Source organism: Agelaius tricolor, unplaced genomic scaffold, assembly GCF_023055355.1.
Source record: "Agelaius tricolor isolate 1412-34295 unplaced genomic scaffold, bAgeTri1.0.p SCAF_5, whole genome shotgun sequence".
Classification (NCBI taxonomy): domain Eukaryota; kingdom Metazoa; phylum Chordata; class Aves; order Passeriformes; family Icteridae; genus Agelaius; species Agelaius tricolor.
In genome coordinates, this window is record NW_027269265.1 from 23,828,061 (window position 1) to 23,849,908 (window position 21,848).

General features: G+C 38.0%; 1 protein-coding gene across 2 annotated transcripts in view; it reads right to left on the reverse strand.

Moving 5' to 3' along the window:
- The window catches only part of LIN52 (lin-52 DREAM MuvB core complex component), a 45,845-nt gene that overhangs the window by 21,789 nt on the left and 2,208 nt on the right, over positions 1-21,848 (reverse strand). Inside the window, exon 6 of one of the 2 annotated variants that reach the window (XM_071426832.1) lies at positions 19,023-20,055. The exons of the other annotated variant lie outside the window; for it this stretch is intronic. Coding sequence (XP_071282933.1) covers positions 19,973-20,055 — 83 coding nt within the window. The 3' untranslated portion in view covers positions 19,023-19,972. Of the gene's footprint in view, positions 1-19,022; positions 20,056-21,848 lie in introns of those variants that run through there. 2 annotated transcript variants of the gene reach the window in all.

Genomic DNA, 21,848 nt, shown 5'->3' on the forward strand with positions numbered 1-21,848 from the left:
AGCTTCCATTACTTGTTTTCTGATTTTCTCCCCTCTCATTCTTTTCAGGGTTGGGAGTCAATAGGAATTTTCAATTTATCTTCTCAATTGAAGAGATGTAAAATAACAACTGCACTACCTTTCAAAATCAAAGAAGTCCTCTTTCCCCCCGCCACATTCTCATGAAGAAAACATTTGATTTATAAGCAGCTCTCTAGAAGTGAACAGTGTATACCACACTATCTCAAAATAATTCCTACCAAAATACTGCCTGAAGTGACAGAGTATCCAAAGTTACAAAATAGAAAATGAGACCTATTTCCTTCCTAGGAAAAGATTATTAGACCTTATGCAGAAATATAGGGTGTAAAGTATAAACAATTATTAAATTCAAACAGAAGAGGTGGGAGATAGCATAATAATTTGCTGTGACTTGGAGATTCACTCAAGCCTGAAGACATACAGGATAAGAACAATTTGCTCAGCTTCACCATGCTGAGGACCTGCCTATTCTGGACCTGGCTGTTTTGGATGATCCCAGGAGCACGTGAAAAACATTATTAAATCCTGCCACATCCATCAACTGTGCACAGACCCAAACTCAATTACTTTGAGTAATTGAGTAAATTCTTAAGCAAGTTCAGACAGATTTGTCAAGACAATTCTGCCAGAGACCAAGTTTTTAATCCAAAAACACAAAAGTCATGTAAAAGCCCACAATATACAGAACATCAGAACAATAAAGAAAAAAAACATGACGAGAAAGAGAAATGGAGAAATGGTCTGATACAATAGTGAAGTATGTGTAGGAATGTATGGAGATCTTGATCACAGTCAAAATACGGAGCTCATCTTTGTGAGTGGAACGAGATTTGATAAGATCAGAGTAAAAGACTCTGAGAAAGGTATAATATTATAAAAACTTGGATAAGCACTGTGTGGATATATAGGAAGGGTTTTATTCCATAAGTGTTACATCAAAAAATGGAAGAAGATTTAGATTATGGCTTGGGTGCTTGGACTTATGGCACTAATCTCATCTCCCATTCTAGAAGAGCTAGTACTTTCTGAGAAGAGCAATGAAAACATCAGAACACAAGAAGATTTTTTCCTCTTGCCTGAAGAGTATTTTTCCCATTGGAAAGACCAACAATGAAAAGCATTCACTCAGCAAAATGAGTAGAAGCAGACTTGTATTTCACAATAAAATGGAACGGCCAACTGCTCTAAAGAGACGGGTAAATTCTATTCCCGGCGTAGTCCAACACCAGATATCCTAGGATTTGGGAACAAGTATTTCATAATTCAGAGTGAATAAAACAAGTATTTATTAATTCAGAGTAAATAAAATATTGGGTTGATCTTGAACAATTTTCTGGCTTTTGTGAATTATGACATATTATGGTCAATCAAATTGCAAAACTTCACTTAATGTGTCTCAAATGTTCACAGAAATCACTGACAATATGGATATCTGCAATTTCTCATAAAGGACATCTGAACACATTCCCCTTGTGATAGTGTAACCAAAGGACTTCTGAAGACTCTGGCAGAACAACCCTCTTGCTCTATTATGCCATTTAGACAGCCTAGTGGATCACCTAAATTGAGTAAAAAAAGAGGGGTTGGCATGAAATAAGGTCTGGCATGAGGTTGATATAACTCATGTAAGAGATGCGAGAACAGATTGCACTCCTAGGTCCTCAAATACAAAAATCGTACTTGCTGACGTGAAAAAACAACAATTGTTAATAAACAGATATTCTACTCTTCAACACTCCATATGGCAGTCTGATGGATTAAACACCAGCAGAGTGTTGATCACTCTAAAAGCTCATATTGAGATGATTTGGAAAATCTGTCTATCTACAATTTACGAATTCTGGTTAATTTAATTAAAATGTTGCATCACTAAGTGCCTTAATATGGAAAGCCATAAGCTTGTGAGGTTCCTGGCACATGCCTGCCTTCAGAAGAAGCTACAGAACAAATTAGCAAGAGACTCCTTTTAAATTTGGGATATATAAAGGAAGGAAGACTCCTGAGCTAAAAAAATTAGTCTAAGTGTACAAGCAGGAAGAAGAGGGCAGAAAAATCTCCAAAACAGGCAGAGGCATAGGTGATACAATAAGGCTAAGGAATGCCCATAGCATAAGAAGAAAAAAGGGACATAGGCTGTCAAAGTACAGGTAACTTCTTTGAAAGGGGCCAGCTAAGGTTAAGGAAAGTAGATGTATTATAAACAGCAGACTCAGAACTGGGGAGAGAGGGGTGGGGTTCAGGAAAGGAAGTGTCCCCTTGCAAGGAGAACAAAAGCCAGCAAGTCCCAAAAAAAAGAAGCCTATGGTTGACATGCTTGACCAAAGGTAAACCCAGCGGTGTAATCTCCCCTTACCAAGGGAGGCTTGAGATCTGGCTTCTTCAATTGAGACAGGCTCCAGCACATGCACAATCAATTACTGCAATTTAGCTAAGGGGTGGTTACTGCAATTTAGCTAAGGGGTGGTACCTGTTCATTTTCAATTTGGTGTCAACACTGTGAAAGGGAATTTTTGAGGCTAAGCCAGCTTACAAAGTTTTTTTCTTCCTAGAAGCATGGCTGGATGAAAGAATACAGACATTCCCAATGCAAAACACCATCACAAGACAAGACAATGCACAAAAGTGTGTGACAGTGTCCCAGTGCAAGACACTGTCACAAAAAACAAGTGAGGAAACTGCTAGGATGTGGATGCAGATCATAGTTTGGAAAACAAATAGAAAACCATGTCTGAATGCAGCTCTAAGTTAATGGAAGACAAAGCATTCCCAATATGCTCACTGCTGTCTCTGGAATGGCGCATGCGTGTTAATACTTTTTTGGACTTAATAATATCTACTGTTCTTTTTAAACAAAAAATGAACATGCTGAGTTCACTTAGCAGTTAAAGCTGAAGATGCAGCATCAAGGATTTTCTGGGCACAAGTGCTAATATTTGAGAGAAGTCTGAAAACAGGAAAGTGGTATTATCAGGGAGATGTTGTGCAAGAACAGATAGAAGTCCCCATGTTAATACTGTCTCAGACCACCATAATTCAGTGTTTTGGGATTTCCTCCTAACTTGTCTTAAACTGAGACAATCAGTAAAGCACAAAACCTTTTTTTTCTCTTTCCATCTTCCAAACTATCTAGACTAAAGAAAAAAATTCTAGATGGAAGGAACAGCAGTTATCTCCAGGGAAACACTGGTTTAGGCTCATTTCTTATTCCAAATAATTAAACAGAAACAATTTTGGATTTTATTCTGTAGAATGATCATCTTACTTGGAAAAAGTAGGAGGAGTAGTCTCTTCAGTATAGCAATAGGTATTCTACTTGTACAGGCAGATGAGGTTCTGCCTGCAAAACCCAAGAAAATCTGTTGACTTTCTGCAACAGACAATAGGGTATGTGAGATTGTGAAGAAGGCCTCGTTGTGTTCTATGTCTAGCACAGTATTGAAAAGAAACACTGTCACCCTTTGAACACCACTTCAGCTGTGTTTCTACAATTCACTGTGTGACAAAAAAGAATAATCACCTTTTACAATGCACACCCCTATAGTAATCTTTCCCATAAGAGTAGAATTCAGAAAAAATGATCTGGAGTAAATAAAAAACAAAGCCATGTGCTTAGAAAATAAAAAATATTTCTAAAAAGTATAATCACATTTACATCTCCACACTTCCCTTAGACTATTTCCAACTTCTTATCAGAACATGCGACTGAGTGTGTCAGAGCCAAAGTTAATTATTTTTGTATTCAAATACAAGAGTACTGATCTTCTATATTATTATAAGCATAAGAGCCAATAAAAAGTGCCAAAGAAAGCAAGGTGGGAAAATAACCTTCCTTCCCCTAAGTCTTCTCTGCTTCAGAGAGACCAAGCAGGCTGGTTTCAAAACAAGAGCAAGTGATATAACCAAACAAAAGCAGATCTGAAAGGTGAGCAAACCCCACAAGCCACACTGTCATTATTACTGTGTCGACAGCACACTTGTTAAAAATGTATATTTTAATTTTCTGTATTGCTTAAAGGTCCCAATTTGCCCAGGGATCTAGCTAAGCTGCCATTTTCTACCACGACACAGTCTAATCTTTATTTAATGGATTTAGCATCTATCTTCACTAGAGTGGTCTCTAAGGGGAAGGGGAGGGGAGTATGAAGGGGCATGAAGAGATGATCAGGGCCCCCCTCTCCTTCATCCATCCGGCGCTCATGTTTGTGTTCAAAATTCAATTACCTCCTTATTGATACTTCACAGAGATATTTAAGCTGCAAACATGAAGCCCTGATTTCCCAGGGGGCCATGCCCCTCTCTATTTCACTGCTCTGCTTCCCCCAGGGTGAATTCCTGAGGCGTCCATATTAATAGGTAATCAGTCACAATTCATTTATTAAACAGCTAGCAAGGTTTATCAGCCTGCCCTGATTAGCCGGAAGAAGCCACTGAATTCCTAATTTATTTATGGAAATATAAGTGTCTTCTTGAATTCCATTCATGAAAGACAGGGGTGCCATGGGTCTGGCACGCTGAATTCTAACAGGGAAGCACCAGGCAACCTGGGCACTGAGGACTTTGCAACTTCAGCCTGGTAAATGCACTGTGGTGACCCCAGCATGACCAAGAGATTTAGACCAGAGCCTCAGACAAGGATTCACAAGCCAGCTCTTCAGAAAGCAGGCATTGCCACTCACTGCAACTAGGGAATTACCATCCACTGATGGCTCAGTGTGTGGAATAGCTGCAGAAAGTTCACTAAACAGAGCCATCAGTGCAACAAAACTAGGGCAAAATAATAAAGAAAAAAAGATGCATTTTCAAAAGTTTGAATAAAACACTCAGACCAGAGCTGAAAACAACTGCCAGGTAATATCAATATATGCATTTAAACAGAAAATTCAGCTTTTTGAAAACTGCATGCTGTTACAACCTTTACATTATTTCTGCTATAATCATTTCAACTAAATTGTTTTTAAAATGGAACATCACCACTGTACACTCAAACTCAGCCACAAAAAGTCAGTGATGCTGCTGATTACCAAAAAGTGAAAATGGCTAAAAACAATTTAACAAATCATTTCTCTATTTTTTTAAAAAAGAGATATGGAGTAATCAGTAAAAAGCAGACCTTGAAGTGAAAAGACTTGTACATGCACTAGATATACCTTAAGGCATTTAGAATACAGCTTCATGTAACACAAAGCTTATATACATGGGCCTCTGAAGGTTAAAGCCTCCCACTGGTGAAAAACTTTTTTATCCCTGTCAGCTGTGTAGTGATCTCCAAAACTCACATGCACCTGAATTTTACCCACCATAGCTACTTAATCACAAAACAACTAGGAATGGAAGACTATAGAACATGTTTATTTCCTTTTCCTTCTCAATACAAATTTGTACTAAGTAAATTTCAATGTGTCCCCCTCTGCCTTTGGTCACTTTCCTGAATAGCTCTACAGGGAAGTAAACACAGGTAAACACAGTAAATACAGGGATTCTAATTTCAAATGCTCCAAATGAGGTGGATGTCCCTCACACAGATGCAGTAGCCAAAAGAGTATTTTTGACTTATTCTTTCCTAAAATATTTTGATCTCAAAACTGATAGGATTTAACAACAGACAGTGTTACATGAAACAGAGATGGAGGCATGTTTAAACATATTGAGAGCATTTCTGTTAACACTAATTCTGAGACACTGTTATGAGACATTTTGTTTAGCAACTCTAGTATTCTGATCACACTATTAACTGACTACAAAAGTACTCAAAACTAACAAGTCAAAGCACAGAGAGGATGCAGATGCCACTCCACAATACTGTATTTCACAAAAAAAAATTCAGTTCAATCACAATTACTGGAAAATATATTCCAAAAAACATTGCAAAATCTTATGTAGTTTAAAACTGGCTATGCCTATATCCTCTAAATTTACAAGCAAAATCTCAATAGTTACACAAAAGGTTTTAATATAAGATTCCATTACACAAAAATTGCAATAGTGCATTAAAATATATAAAATCCCCACTTCCACTGAAGTAGTACAACCCATAACCTTAAATAAAAAATTTATTATTACCTCTCAAATTACAGTGGTTAGACATGAAAAGATGAAGTACATGCAATAAATACATCCAAAATGCTAGGAGGACTGAGTGTTTGAATTCATCTACAACCAGAACTTGTAAGTTGCAGGTGTTTGAAGTCAAGGATAGCATGGAGAAATGAATCCTGGGAGAAGCATCTTTTTACTGCCTGAAAAAGTAATCAATAGCCTAATTGTTATTAGTTTGTGTTTTCCTCAAATAAGAGTGATTCCGTGTATTTTTCCTACTATGTAATGTAGTTCCTAGAAGAAGGAAAAAGACATAGAATTTACAGGAAAGATTTCTCAACCCCTTTCCTCCACTGTATAAGGAGGATTTTCACCTGGCACAAGAGGCAGACACCACAGGATTTTACAACAGACCCAAACACCTAATCAAGTTGTGGCTCTCAAAAGCCAGTTTCTGCAGCCCGCATTGCTTGGGGAACTGCAAATGCTACCAGTGAAAATAAAACAACCTTCCTTTCCTGAGTCTACCTATACTTCACCTTTTCCCCCTTCAGCAGTAAATTCACAAGGGTGATTGCAAACGAGGGCTTTGCAGAATACCCAAGACAGAACTCACTACCGAGTAAAAATAGGACACTCTTGCATGTTTTCAACTGGGAAGCTCACTGAGCATCAAGCTCAATGTTATTTTCACTCCCTCAATATGTAAGCTCCTTATCATGCAGCACACTGCAGCACTGTCCCTAACATCCAACCCATGATACCCAAAGGTGCTGCAAAATGTAATCTGCAATCATGTTGCAGTTATTTCCAGTGTAGACAGACGTTATTTCTAGTCTTGTAGTTTTCACAGATGTTACTCCTAGTTATTTCTAGTTTTCATTGCTTTCAAAACACAACTGAGTGAAAGCAATGTAGCACTGGCACATATACAGAAAAAACCCTACAAAACCGTAAGAAAATAGAATTTACTATTACAACAGAGAAAACAACATAACAATCTTTAACTGCTTGACTGATTTTCAAACTAACCAGTTTGAAGCCCATTTTAATGCAATCAAGTCTGATGCAGATACCCAGTCAAACCCAGCCCACCAATGCCCACCCACCAAGAATTCCAGAACTGGAATTCATGCCCCTGTATAACATCCAAAGGGTATTAAAATAAAAGCAGAAGTATTACCAGAAGGTAGTCCTTCCTTTCTAATGCCTTCATAGAACTTGAGGACAAGCAGCTATTACTCTGCTGAAAATTACTCCGTATATTTTCATCCTGTCCCATCTTGTCCTCCATCTTATACATTTATTTCCAATTCTCCTGAAACAATGCCTGTATACTTTTAAGGCTACTACAGTAACGAACTGCATGATTACAATAAAGCCTGGGATGATTATCTTCTCTCTTTCTTGCACAGTCAGTGCCACCAACATCATACTCTTACTGACTTAACAAGGAACGTCACAAACTGCACACACAAAAATTACTTCCTACACTATTTAAATGCTGTAACTTAAGTGACAGACATTTACAGGCAGAGTACAACACAGTTCAGAATAAAAATGAGACCCTTTAATTGACACTGGAGAAAATTAGATTCTAATTGCATATGCTATATTTTGCTGATGACAATGAGGGTAGCATTTGCAAAAAAAGTGTTATGAGTTCCTTAATGACCAACAGGTTATTAAGACCTTTGTCATAAAAGTCATTAGAAATGTGACATTTCCAACAGCAGAGAGCCCTCTAGAGCTACCACAGGATAACAGTTCAGCAACCCTCCAGGAGAAGGGCATCGATGCTGCTTAATGCAACAACTGGGCTCTTCATGGAATCCCCTCCTACTGACCAAACCCGACTTTACCTGTTCAGTAGAACAGACATCAAACTCCAAAGTGAGAAAAGAGAAGTCGCATTTTAATTTGGAGAATATGGGAGCTAATATTTATTGTATTGCCAGTAAACTTGGAAAGCTTTAAAATGTAATAATAGGTTTGGGGGAATTTGTGCAAGGACTTAGAGATACTTATTTATAATACATGTTTGTAAAAAATCATCAAATACCTGAAAAGCAAAATTTTACATGACCGTGCATAGTGATACCAAAATAATTGTCACTTTGTGAAGTTAAACAATATGTGGATATATTCCTCATAGCACAAAAAGCTGTCCATATGAAAGTGCCCTATCAATTTAAAATAATTTCTACGTGGGAAATATATTCTGCTGAACATATTATAATAAAGTTTACAAGCCTTCACTAAAACAGTGCTCAAAACAGCACATAAATGAAATCTACTTAATCAGTTATTAGATGTCTTTCAATTATCTCCACTCTTGTGCTTGTGCTGTAGCAACCAATCAGTATAAATAAATTACAAACTGAAACTCTCTTCTTACACAGCATGGAGTTTCCTACTCCCACCTCCGCAATTACAGTACAAGTTGTAAGATAAACTGCAAGAAAATAACTAAATTATATCCTTTAGCTTTACTGTCAAGACTTAAAACTGTGAAAAGCAGTAAGTACAACTTTATTATCTCTTCATTGTGACCAAAAATAGCAAGAATAAATTCACCTATTTTCTCAGAACCAAAACCCATTGAAGCATACAATTTTGGGACTGACAACCAAATTACAGCACACCAACCACAGGTTTGGGTTCACATTTTAAGAGCCTAAGTTAAGCACTTAAAGTTATGAGCTTAACTTTCTGCACATTAATTCATCAGACTTAATTATGATACAAGTTTGCAGTGTGCTTAGGGAACAACAATCTCTTGGACCCTTTAAAGAATCCACAAACAGCCTTCAAACATGCTTTCATGGGCAAGTATAAAGTAATGTTTTATTACCAAAATAAATTTCTAAGAGCCAACATTTCACTGGAGGGGGGAGGTGAAGAACAAACTTGCAATGAATATGATGAGAAGAGGTAGTATGTCTACCCTGCTGGCAACAGCATCAAGCTTCCTTTTTTGATCTCCAGCTAGAGCTCAAAAAGCCACAGTAAAACCTTCCTGTAGAGAGAGAGGCAAATCAATATATCTCAGTACCCTGACAAGTTCATGTTGGGATCCTGGAAGTCAGGAATACAGTACCCCATTGGGGATATTTTCATCTCAGGCCCACTGCTATATTCAACAATGCACTTCTAAATGATAACATTTGCAGAACAAAAACCCCTCTATTTTACATAAATTGGTTACTCCTCTGCCCTAGACTTCCAAAATCTCATGGCCATAAACTCCAGTCATATTGGGACACATGGATATGCTATGCTTTTACAAGATTTATCTTACATTCAGTTTTCAATGCCTAAGAAAAGGCAAATAGCTTTCATTGCTTCCATGCTATTAACAGCAGCAATCCTTTAATATTCTTAAATAAAGTTATTGTCTTCTTTAGGAATCAAGTACAATCTTTGTGCATCAAGAAGACAAGGCTTAGACACAAAAGGTACATTCAGGTGTAATCTGTTGTACATGCCTGTGCAGACACCAAGTAGGTCCACACCAAGACTAAGGGGAGCAAGAACACTGCATTGGAAACACATCAGGACAGTAACTACCTGTGTACACCAAGAGCCATGGCAGAGCTCTTTTTCCTTATCCCCTTAAAATGTGTATTCCTGCAGGATATGTATGAGAACTAGTTATGAAAGTCAAGCAATTAAAAAGCATTTCTGTGGTATTCATGGGACTGTACCAGCCACAAGTGCCTGACAGCTCTGTGTGTGTGCAAGTCCCTGGAGAGCCATCACACTTCAATTACTATCACTAACATTAGTCATTATCAGGCTGGCTTCAGTCCCTGGGGAAGGCAGCTTGTGATGACAATATCCAGCCTCTCCTTGTAAAACAATTCATTAGGCAAAGCAGAACAGCTGGGGCAGCCACGTGGATGTCTGCAGAGTGGCCCTCCCATTGGGACCTCCAGCCCCCCTTTCCTTTTGGACAGAAGCAGCCACCACCCCCATGACAGCTGTAAAAGCCTCTGGGGACACTTCAGGTTTAATCAGTGCTCCTTATTCTCAGGGGAAGCATTTGATTGCAAACTTAAACTAATGGCACTCAGAAGGTTACAACAATCATCAGATAAGAGGCTTTAGGGCATTTTTATCTTGTTCTAATACTCACAAGTTAATGAGGCAATAAGAAACAGATACTATCAGACTTGGTCCAGCAACATTGTACAGAGAAGATGCTCGAAGCTGCATTTACTGCAGATGCAAGAGGTAAGGTGGCAAGTTCACTATTGATCTTACAGAAGACTTCATGCTCTGAACGACTGAAACCACTCAATAAAGTGACAAAATGCTTGGCAAATTTTCACATAGCTTTGTGTGCATTATCACTGGATCCAAAATGGAGGAAACTGAAGAGGAATATAGCAAACCAAACAGGTAAATAATCTTTGGCATTAGAACAGATACAGGCTAATAATTTCTAACCTTTATACTGCTTGCAAATAGAAATCCTTTTATTTATAAAATGTCTACAAATGGCTGAGAATAACCTTGCTTTTCTTAGCTACCCTGCTTGGGTCCCAGGCTGAAGAGCACTTGATATTGGGATCTGTTTTATTATCATATTCTCATTTTACTACTGATGACTGACACAATATTCTAATACCTTCCTGTGGCATATAATAGCAGCAAGCAGGGGGAAACAACAAACAGCAATACACAGCAAAGAATACTTCACAATAAATGCTTTATATGCTATTTTTTAAAAATTCATTATTTTTTCAATGCCTTGCAAAACCAAATTAACGTGAACTCCACCTTACAGCTGGGGAGATAGGAAGAGGTACAAAAGAAGGCAAATAAGTGAACCAAGTAGAAAAGGGTAGTAACAGAAACTCAGCCAAGTCTCCAAAGTCACACTCTAGTGAGATTTTTCACTAGGATCAGCTGCTGCTCTGCAAATAGGTCCAGCAACCCATACTGTGGAAGAAAATTCTCTCTTCATTCTTGCCAGAAGCCAAAATTTATAGGAAAACATTTCAGACAGAGATGGCATACAGATAATCTTTCCAATATCTGTACAGAGTAAATGTTCTAGTAACACAGAAGTGGAAAGTTTTAATTGAATAAAGGCATAGACAAAGCAAAAGATGTTTAAATAATAAATACAGACCAGTTGTAAAGATTTGAGAGTCCCTGCTAGAATGACTCCTGAGATTTGTTAGGCATTTTTGTGATTTTAAATGATAATAGAAAAATGCACATAACCTTATGCTTGATCAAACTTTTCCCCATCCTCAATTCCTCCACTGACAGTAGTCTACAAGTTATCCTGTCAGAATAAGAGTAGCAAAAAATAGGCTTCTGACAGTATAATGTAAGAACATTTTGTTTGTAGTCATGTTTCTTTCTGTGCCAAGCATGTGGCAGGTAGAAATGCTTTAATGTGACAGCCCATTCCTTTACTTTTGTGGCTAAAAACTCTTCAGTCAAGCCCCATTGACCCTCTACTTGTCTAGATAGATGAGGGTGGTTTCACTGTTCATTTCAGCCAAGACACAAGAACCTCTGTGTATGCTGAGGACCATTCTTCTACTCTGCTTAAAGAATTGTACTGAATGGACTATACCTATACCTCCCTGTGCACAAATATGGGCTCTGCAGCCCACACTGCTCTTTGATGGAAGTATTTGAAAGTCCATTCACCATCCTCCTAAAGCCCAAAAGCCACCACTGTGACACAGGAATCCTTAGGTTTCCTGTTCCCAATCAGCTGCTCCCATAGAGGCAGATCAGAGAGCTTCACCTGCCTAAAGCTCATAAGCTGAACTGTTTGGTGCTGTGGGGAATGCAGGCTTCAAATGCACTTCTAGAAGGAGAACATAGATCAGAGAAACATGGAGCCACTGCGTGATTTGGGTTACAAGGGCTCAGGAGGTCTCCTGCTCAAAGTGGGGTCGATTATGAGGGCAGATCATGCTGCTTAAAGCTTTGAGTCAGGTCTGGAAAACCTCCAAGAACAGAGAATGCAGAACTGGTGACTGCACAATGTGTTCCACTACTTGACTGACCAGTGCTAATATTCCAGATGTCTTTGCAAAGCACAAATTGGTGCTTTGAGTAGCATACCAAAAATCCTGCAGAAGTTAATAGTGATGAATCAGATGACTGATTCCACAGTCTTCAGAGCAGTTTGGTCAGTTTTCAGATTAATCAGATTTCTTTCTCTTCCCCACTAACACTTCCCTTTTCTTAACCACGGGAAGTATCTAGATCAACCTTCACTCTATCAACATAAACTCAAAAAATCTTTTCCAGAAACTATCAAACCATTGCAGAATTTCTTCCTTCTACTCAACAAACTATAGGAGACAAGGGGGACTTTGAGAAGAGACATTCTTAGACACAAATACCAGGGTATAAGAAATGTTTTGTGGGGGTTTTTTAATTGGTTTTTACTTTGTAGTTCTTGTTTGTTGGTATTTGTTGTCCTGGCTTTCTTTTTGGTGGAGGCAAAGGTGTTGTTTTTATCTTGTTTTAATAGAGCAAGTAATACATTCTGGCTGAAGTACTTTTCAGAGGTAACCTTTGTTTTAACAAAATCAGATTCACAAACTAGGTATGGACACGTAGAAATGGTGAGGAGGATGAGAAAAGGAAGAAAAAAAACACATTTCAAAAAAGATCAGGTGAAAAGTATCTCATCAACTCAGCTTTTATTTAGAATTTAGCTGTTGCATTGAGCATCACTCATTTCAACAGCAATTATCTGCCAGCTTTTGGGCCACTCAGCATGTAATCCTTATATATATAGCTTTGGAAATTCAGTTACCAGAAATGGGACTCTGTCTACTACTGGAAAAACTCCCCATTGTACTCCCAACTTCAGGTTCCAGAATTAACCATGCAATGGCAGGTGTCATTTTAGCATTTCTTTTATACCTAATCACATTTTAAAGCTATCTACGCAAACACAGAGTTTACATTGTTTATGATAATCTCCCTTTGGTAAGAGGTGTCCATCAGAATTAGAAAAATGAAATCAACTGCATTTAGGAGTCTCAATGAATACCTGACAAAATGGAAATGTGGGGTTTTACAGTCACTTTGGATATTTTAAAATAATTCTGTGGTAAAATAATTACCTTATTATGAAAAAAATTATTAAGTCACAGAAAAAAAAAAGCAACCTAAACTGTAGAATTTAACAAAGAAGATTCCACAGAGACTATTATCTACAACAGGCATCAAACAGAAAATAAAAGCACAGAGAAACTATAGAAGTTTGAACTTCTAACACATACAGGAGAGTTTTAGAGATTTTTTTTCCTTTTCTCAAACTTCACAAGTTTACACCTCCTTCTGCAGCAATCAGAATCATCAATGCCTGGAGACTATGATGATGCCTTAGTACTCACTGTCCATGTTCACCATAGCATCTTTCCCTAAGGGTAAGGGAAGGGCAAGAAGGCAAAGATGCAGAAATTTCTTGAAACTTACCGAAATATTCATTCTACTTTACCAGCAGACAGAGAACACCCTAAGGATCCATGCAGTATTTCTTTCCACATATGACAGTTACCTAGACACAGCATTTGTTTTATGGTAAGAATGCATTACCTATGCATATGGGTAGAATCACATCTGATAGCATCAGTATACTCCCTCTTCCTGATTTTATATTTAAGAATAACCTGAATCTGCCTCTTTTTTTTTTTTTTTTTGCACACAGAGGGCAACTCAAATACACACCCACTTATTTTAAAAAACCCAAACAATAGCAGCCATGGTCCAAACTCAATTTCCATCCTCACCATTGCAACCTAATCTCCTGGCACGTTAATGCAAATCAAAGTGAACACTTCTCTGACACTGGTAGCAAAGCGTGTTCCTCTCCCAAGAGAGACCTGTAAAACAGGACAGTCACTGACAGCAGTACAATTACTGACACAGATACTGACTTTATGGACATGTTTATCTCTGCTGTAAATCCACACTCTCTCTCCACTCCGATTCATGAGTCATAAAGAAATTGCAGATAATGAAAAAGTTGGAGAAATTTACAGCGTGTCGGAAACCTCAGACAGCCAGAAGAAATTAAAGAGCTGACTGAGGATAAATCACACAGGTACAATTAAAACTTCCTATGCCTCCTTCACTTCCAAACTGGGGCACAAGCCAATGGAGATGATGAAAAGTTGAGGTCATGACTCCTCTGACTGTAATCATTTCTTAACTACCTACATGTCAGAATTAGCCAATTCACAGATCATGTATGAATTGCAATTTCATGCTGGCATTCTGATGTCTCTCTCTTCCAACAGGAGATGCCCCCGAAAAACCCTGCCTGTAAATAAGCCACCCAGCAAACAGTATAAGGAAAGGTGATTTCCTTGTCCCTCTGCAGATGCAGAGTATCTCTTACCACAGCAATGTGCATTAAAATGAAGCAGTAGATCTACAGTGTGGGAGGAGAGTGTAAAAAGAATCAGGAGAAAGGCCAAGGTTTCTCATGGAAATCATAGCACCTTGGATATTGCGGTGACAAGCCATATAAACATCTTAACAGACAATTTAGGTGTTCTTTTCACCTCTCTGAAACAATCAAATAAGGCCCAAGAATTACTATGAATGTAAACTGAAAACAGCCTCTATATTTTTCCTACTGTGAAAAACTAAAACAACCATTTCAGCTGATTGTCGGCTCCTGAAATTCTCTGTGATCATCCCCTAACCCAAAAATGAACCACCCAAAATGTGACCCATTGCATGGGAGAAGTCTACTAACTCTAAGTAACACCTCAAGCTAACTGTGTATTATAGAAATCCCGTGTCCAAAGAGCATAATTTTGTTGTGCAGATGTAAAACTCTGCCTTTGAGCTTTGAAGCACATGAAGTATACTATTTCACATAAAGTCCTTGCCAAACACAGTACTAAATAACAAAATAAGTGAGAAATATGCTTTCAAGCAAAAGTGAAACATGATGAAGATTCACTCAGCAAGGCAGGGAATGCAGAAAACTAACCAAGAAAAAAAACAGTTGCTGCAAAGAAAATTCTAAGCAGAGCAGAAATAACTGAAGCACACACACCTCAAACTGCTTCTTCTTATGCAGGACAGTTCACCTTTCATGTAAACAAAATTTTGTTTAAGAATATAACAAGCACTAGACTTGGCAGACATTATTCTTTTCCAAGCCCAACATATTTAGAACAATGTAGGCAATCCAAAACATATTTTCTTCTATGATGTTTCAGATTAATACAAGCACACAAATGCTAGAAAACCACAGTAGTTCTGGAGATTCCAGTTTTTAAAAAAGAAAAAGTGAGCATCTTCCTCACTCTTTTGTCAGCAGTCAAGTTGGTAATAACACTGCTATATCTTCATCATAACTGGCACTGAGACTGCTGTGGGATGTAGATCCAAATCACACGCTGCTCTTTCACTTTCTTTCCTTCCTGCCTCTCCAAAAATCAGTTCTCTTTCTCCAGCTCCACCACAACACTTTGGATAGTCTTATTTCCCAAGGAAATAGAGAAAGAGTTCATGTTATAGAAAGAGTCAGCTCTTCTAAACAGTTTCAAAACCTCATTTTGACTACTAAGAAACCACACGAGTCCAATTCACTTTTCTATGCAACTCTCCAGACTAGAGTGGACATACAGCTTTTACTAAAATGGACCAAAAACAGATTTCAGAAGATGTCATAAGACATTTAAAGCAACCTTTACTTGCACATCTGTTCATATGTTGGTTTCCTACAAATGTAAGAACCTGAAACGTTTTGCTGCAAACAACTGTACATACACACCAGAAAGAGCACCAGGCAACTGTAATGCAGAAGTAAGGCCATGTTCACAAATGTAAATTAAGACTTCTGAGCTTAAAAAGCCTCTGTATTGCCAGAACTAAAGAAAAAGTGGTTATGATCAGAAAATATTTTTATCTGATCAATGACATAATTGATAGAAATCTGTTGGGGTACAAAGGCCAGGTGTTTTGCATGGAGCCTAAAAATCATGTTCATGCTACATGGAGACACACCCAGGCAATCCATTACACAAAAGGAAAAAGATATTTCAGCAAAAGGGTACATTATCTTCCCTAATTTCCTTATTTTGATTCTAATTCAGCAACTTTGTATATACAAAGTTCAAGCGTAGCAACTGTCATGCCCTGTTTCCTAGTTTGGTAAGTTCCATCCCACCAAGGATGGAGCCCAATTTAAACATATCCTGCCTATGATCAGCATCAAAAAGAAGTAAAAAAAATAAACAACATCCAAAACTCAATGACAGTAGCCTGCAAGGATCACTGACAGAACTAAGGGTGTATGCTCAAAAAATGCTGCAGTTAAATCCTGATTAACTGCTCTGCCCCTCCAAACCTACAAAAAAGCTGAACTTGCAGGCAAGAGATCACAACAGGCAGCATTTATCTGAAATGAAAAATGAAAAACCGAAGACTACCAATCTAAGGAAAAGTGGTGATCTGTACATAGCTTGGAATTCAGAAGGACTCCTTTATGATTTTCCAGAAATTTCAGAGGCTGCTGAGGTTGCAGAAGACTACAATTCAAACCCAATGACAGCCTAACTTGAGAGCAAGGTAGTTGTTCCTCATTCATGTGCCCATCCGTCTCTTGCTGTCTCTGGAAGAGTCCCTCCATTACAGGGAACTCTCAGAGATTTCTGGTAGTGGCTGCCTAACTACCAGGCAGTTTAGCCTATTACTAAAAGAAATAAATGAAAATATCCATTGTCAAACAAAACATTATCCTTCCAACCCACCACCCTGACTGACATGCCAATGGCAAACATCTGTAGAAGAGTGTAAGTGCAGGGAGGCACCCAGCTGTACCTGCACAGTAATCTCTCTCTGCTTTCTGCATCTCCAAGATGTCCAAGGCACTGGGGACTCCTCAGCAGTCAGACATCCTGGAAGGATTTATCTTCCAATCATTTTTCTCATTACTGAGTGAGAAACTCCATGACCACAAGCTCCAGTGGTGATGTGTTCGATTTCAATGCACAACACAAGTACCTCCTCATGTCTGTCCCCACACACTCTTTCAATCTCTCTGGTTCTCATACTATGAGAAACCATGAAGAGTCATTCCCTAGTCACACTTGCTGTGCATTAATGTTTTACAGACCTTTTTCACATACTACATCAGCTGTTTCTCTCCAGGCCAAAAAACCCTAGCCATTTACTTATTCCTCATATTAAAGAAAATGATCACTGACTGACTAAGCTGGACTGGCTTTTCCTCTATAAGTCTGGTACTACAAGATGACCAACCTTTTGGTGTTCACCTGCAATCTCCCAGGTCATCCAGGTCTAATCTGTGGGCCCTTGGTTAAAGATCTCTTCAACTGCAACCTTTTTTTTTATTTGCTTGAACATATATGGAAAATAAATCAGCCTTACAAAGAACATACGAGCAAAGTTGGTAGAACCTAGTGAAAGCCAGGGTGCACAAAACCATGGGAAACTATAAATAAAGAGACTTAGTTGAGCATATTTGGGAACTGTCCCATTCCTCTTGAAAGAGTATGAGGATCTGACATTGGATAACACAGTCATTCCTAATTTTACAGCACGAACATTACAAACTACCTTCAACTCCAAATAAAAATTTAACCTAACACAAGAGATTAGACTAGCAAAAATCACTGACAAGAAAATGATAAATGATATTCATATCTGTTTGGTCAGTTATCCCACATTTTCTAATATTTAAGGCACACACAGCACCCAGGCACCATTACCCTCACAAAGATATTGGGGCTTAAGAACAACAGTTTTGCAGAAGTCTCACACTGACAGTACCACTGGAGCTGTACCATGATACCACAGTGGCTAAATAACTATTCTGGCAGCAGTGAGATTTTATAAACATGGCTGTGATACCAGCTATCTATATTTACATTTCAGGACTTCTGAACCAGTATAGCAGGTGTTATCTGAAAAATATCAGAGATTCACAGGGAAACAATAGCGGGGCCTTCAAAAGTCCCTGGACAACCACATACCTTCAGTGACACAGTGCCTTTCCCATGCTCCCATCCTACATATATTTCATACATAAGTTTTTTTTCTGAAGTTTAGAAAAAAAACACACTTTAAGTATTTTTTTAATAAAAAAAGCATTTTCCTCTTTGTTTGTAGTTCTCAGATATTTCTCTCTGTATACCTACATCCCAAAGGATGAGAGAACATATCTTTAAATGCATGGACTTCTCAGAGTTGTCAGTTCATGAAACCAAGACTTCAAAATTCTAAAGTCAAAGTTGACTTTGCAAAGGTGCAATGGTCATACAGTGGAAAAACAGAGCTTCCAACCTAAATTTGCAATTATTTACATTAAGTGTTTTGAAACTTGCTGCTTTGTGGGCCACAAACATTGAGTCAGGGCCTGTGACTGTGTTCTCAAAAAAGAACTATTTCCCTCTTGCTTGCCACATTAGCTGGGGTCTGCTCATTCTGCAGTGCTCACTACTCCACTCCAAGCAAAGCCTGCAAGTGGAAAAATGTTCGTAACAAGACTTTTATATCTTTTTCTTCCCCAAACTCAAAAATGAGACTCACTGAGTGGCTGCAGCCCACATTCAGAAGAGCTACTATGCCTCCCAAAGTCACCCTAACTGTATGAACAACTAAAAGTCAGTGTATTCATGGAGCCCAATTCCTCCTCCCTTAAAATACCCACATTAACAGGAACAGTAAAATTGACACAAAGCAGGACTTTAAATACTAAAAATTGTTTTGATTATTCTAACCAATAAAATAATTAATTAGCCAAAGGAAAATAGAAGCTCTAATGTGAGAAGGTTGGACTTCATAATCTTGGAGGTCTTTTCCAGCCTAAATGTTTCTGTGATTCTTAGAACCAAAGCAAAAAGAGAAAAGCAGCTACAAGCAAAATGATGGGGCAAAATTTTACAGACCTTTAAAAGCTGACAAGGAAACACAAGCTGAAATCTCAGAAATGCTGAAAAATAATTTATTTTTAAAAGACTTTCTTGATACAAGGACCTGAGCCTGAAAGCTTTCAGAGAACTCCAGAATCATCTTTTAACAAAGAATAAATACACAAAAGAGACCCAAGCCTGTCCTTAAAGCGGAAAGTAAAAATTTTCTTTTAAATGGTTCATGCTACAAAAATTCTGCTTCATTCAAGGAAAGCTATTGACATGAATCCTGTGCTAAGGAAGGGAAGAATATTCTGTAAGGAATATTTTGTGCAAGAACCCAACTACTAGCATGACAGGAAGAAAGTGGTAGAACAAGCTGGGAAGAAAAGCCAAATTATATGTTGATAAATTAAATTGATTCACAGAACCCATGGGGCAGTCAACAAAATAGAGAGGGTTTCAGAAAGTAACGGGAATCCCCTATGGGAAAAAGAAGGGAGGAAGTTAGTTGTATAGAAAGGAAATCTGTGAAAAGCACAGAACCAAAGAGGAACTGAGAAAGCCATGGCCAAAAAGTTTGGACAGCTGGGATTGTAGATAATAAAATGTGGGATTCAGATAACAGCATTCAACTGTTCCTAAATGAAAGCCATCCAGATGTCTCATCAAAATGGACAAAACATTCAATACATCTGTTCCAAACTTGTCAAGAAAGTCCTCTTATACAGATAAAATAGTAAGACAGTTCATATGAATTCAAAAAATAAGACATGTAAGTCAGTAATTATTAATTTATCCAACTACATCATGCCAAATCAATTATTCAGATTTCAATGCTAATGTTGCAATAGTACCTCAATAAATAACCTCTTAAAAAGGTACCCTGTCCCAGAGCACTTTGCCTAATGAATTCTAATGCAAAATTGATGTAAAGTATGTTGTGAACTGGGTATAACAATAACAGATCTCACAACATGATTGTAATGTCACTCAATAGATATATTTTTCGTGGAGTGCTGCAGGAATCACCCTGGTCCTGCACAGTACACAATTAATAACTTGGATGAAAATAAAAGTCTTTGAAAATACGAAGGATTTGAGGTGGGATCTAGAAGAGAAGAGTTGGAAGGAAAAGTAAGTTAATACAATGACGCAGAATTGTCTCTCAACCTCACTGCTGATTAAACACTTGAAAATACCATTAAAAAAGACAGTGCAGATTTTGAAAGGAAAATATGTCACAAAAAACAATCTTGGGAAGAACAGCTTTAAACCATAACTGAAACGTCAGAGTTTTATAAAAAAGAAGCAAAACTTCTGCGGGAGGCCTCATGCTGCCATCTAGAGGACACAGGTCAGCAGCAGGTTTGCTCCTGCTTTTGACAGCCAGTTTCAATGAACCAGCCAAGTCAAGAGGGAGTAAATTTCAGTAAAGAGATATAAGCAACTCATATACGTCCAAGACCAAACCACAAGTCCCTTACCTTCAATGGACAGATATTTTGGATTTTTTTCTTGTTCTCTTACTCATTTAACTTCATAAGAGAAAATAACCTAAAGACAGTATTAGGAAAAAGTCCTGAGCAGCTTCTGTTCAAATTCCACAACTAATTTTTGGTAAAAATTTTCCAAAGATAAATTTATATTACAACACACAAAGTATTCAATGGATTACAGTAAAGGAAAACTGCCTTCAGTGACAAGAAGTTACAAGCATGGAAACCTTTCATAAAGGTTGAAAATTCAAGATTTAAGTTATAACTGTTGAGCCTCGTATTTCAGTTTTCATTCACTTTGTCTTCTTTACTTATGCACTTGTTCTCAGTAAAAATAAATGGAACCACATGCAACAAATATTGCACATGCAATAAGGAAACAAACAGCTCCCTAGCTTTACTGCAACTCAGGCTCTGCTAAAGTCCATCTAGCAGAATAACACTGTCTGACATCAGAGCCTGCAGCTGAACTGAGAAAGCCAACCATCAGCCAACCTTTGCATTTGACTCAGTTTTACACTGTTATACTTTAACTGCTACTCCACCGAATGCTGTACACAGTCTTAACAGATGTTAGCACTGAAAGTAAAATAAACTTGAAGTATGTTAAAACAAGCTTAATGATTTGTTATTAAAAATGCATTAGGCTATCCTATGTTTGCAATCAGAAAGACTCTAAAGGTTTATTACTAAGTTGTGTTACCCACTAAAAGGAAGGTGAAAGACTTGAAACTTTTGGCGCTTTGTGTAGCCCAAGAGTAATTACAACCATGGTCTATGTTAGAGCATAACTAAACAGAAAAAAAAATAAATGTGGCAGTATGTATGGGTAGCATTAAAAATGACACCACAATACTCTTGAAATCCTCAAAGCTGGATCAACCTGTTAACAAGAGCTCTAAAAACGAGACAATGGAAGAAACTCTTTCTTCAAAAAACCACAGTAAGAGTTGGCTGTTTGCAATTGGGATGAAAGTCATCTTTATTCCTCAATGACATCACTGCCTGCCACAACTGAGTGTAGAAAAAAGTAACAGCAACAGAAGCAGAAAACAGTATGAAAAGCAAAGTGACAGGAGAATCCTATACACAAGTGCAAGTTTCCCTGTGGAGGCAGTGCATGGAATTAGAGAGTAGTACTGCCACAAGGACTCTGAGAAATACCTTTACTATCTGAGTGGGAAATTAAGCAAAGTGACCTGATTTATGTAAGACAATGCTAACTCAGGAACAGAAGTCTCTGTGCCACTGGGTAACACCAGACTGACATACATGTTTTCCCCCATGCAGGCAGGCTCTAAGTTGGAGATGTAAGCTCATCTCTCATCCTGTTGCAGGAGGTCACTGTCAAACACTTGCCAAATCTGCCAACACACTTTTCCAGCTACCAATGTACAAGCACATG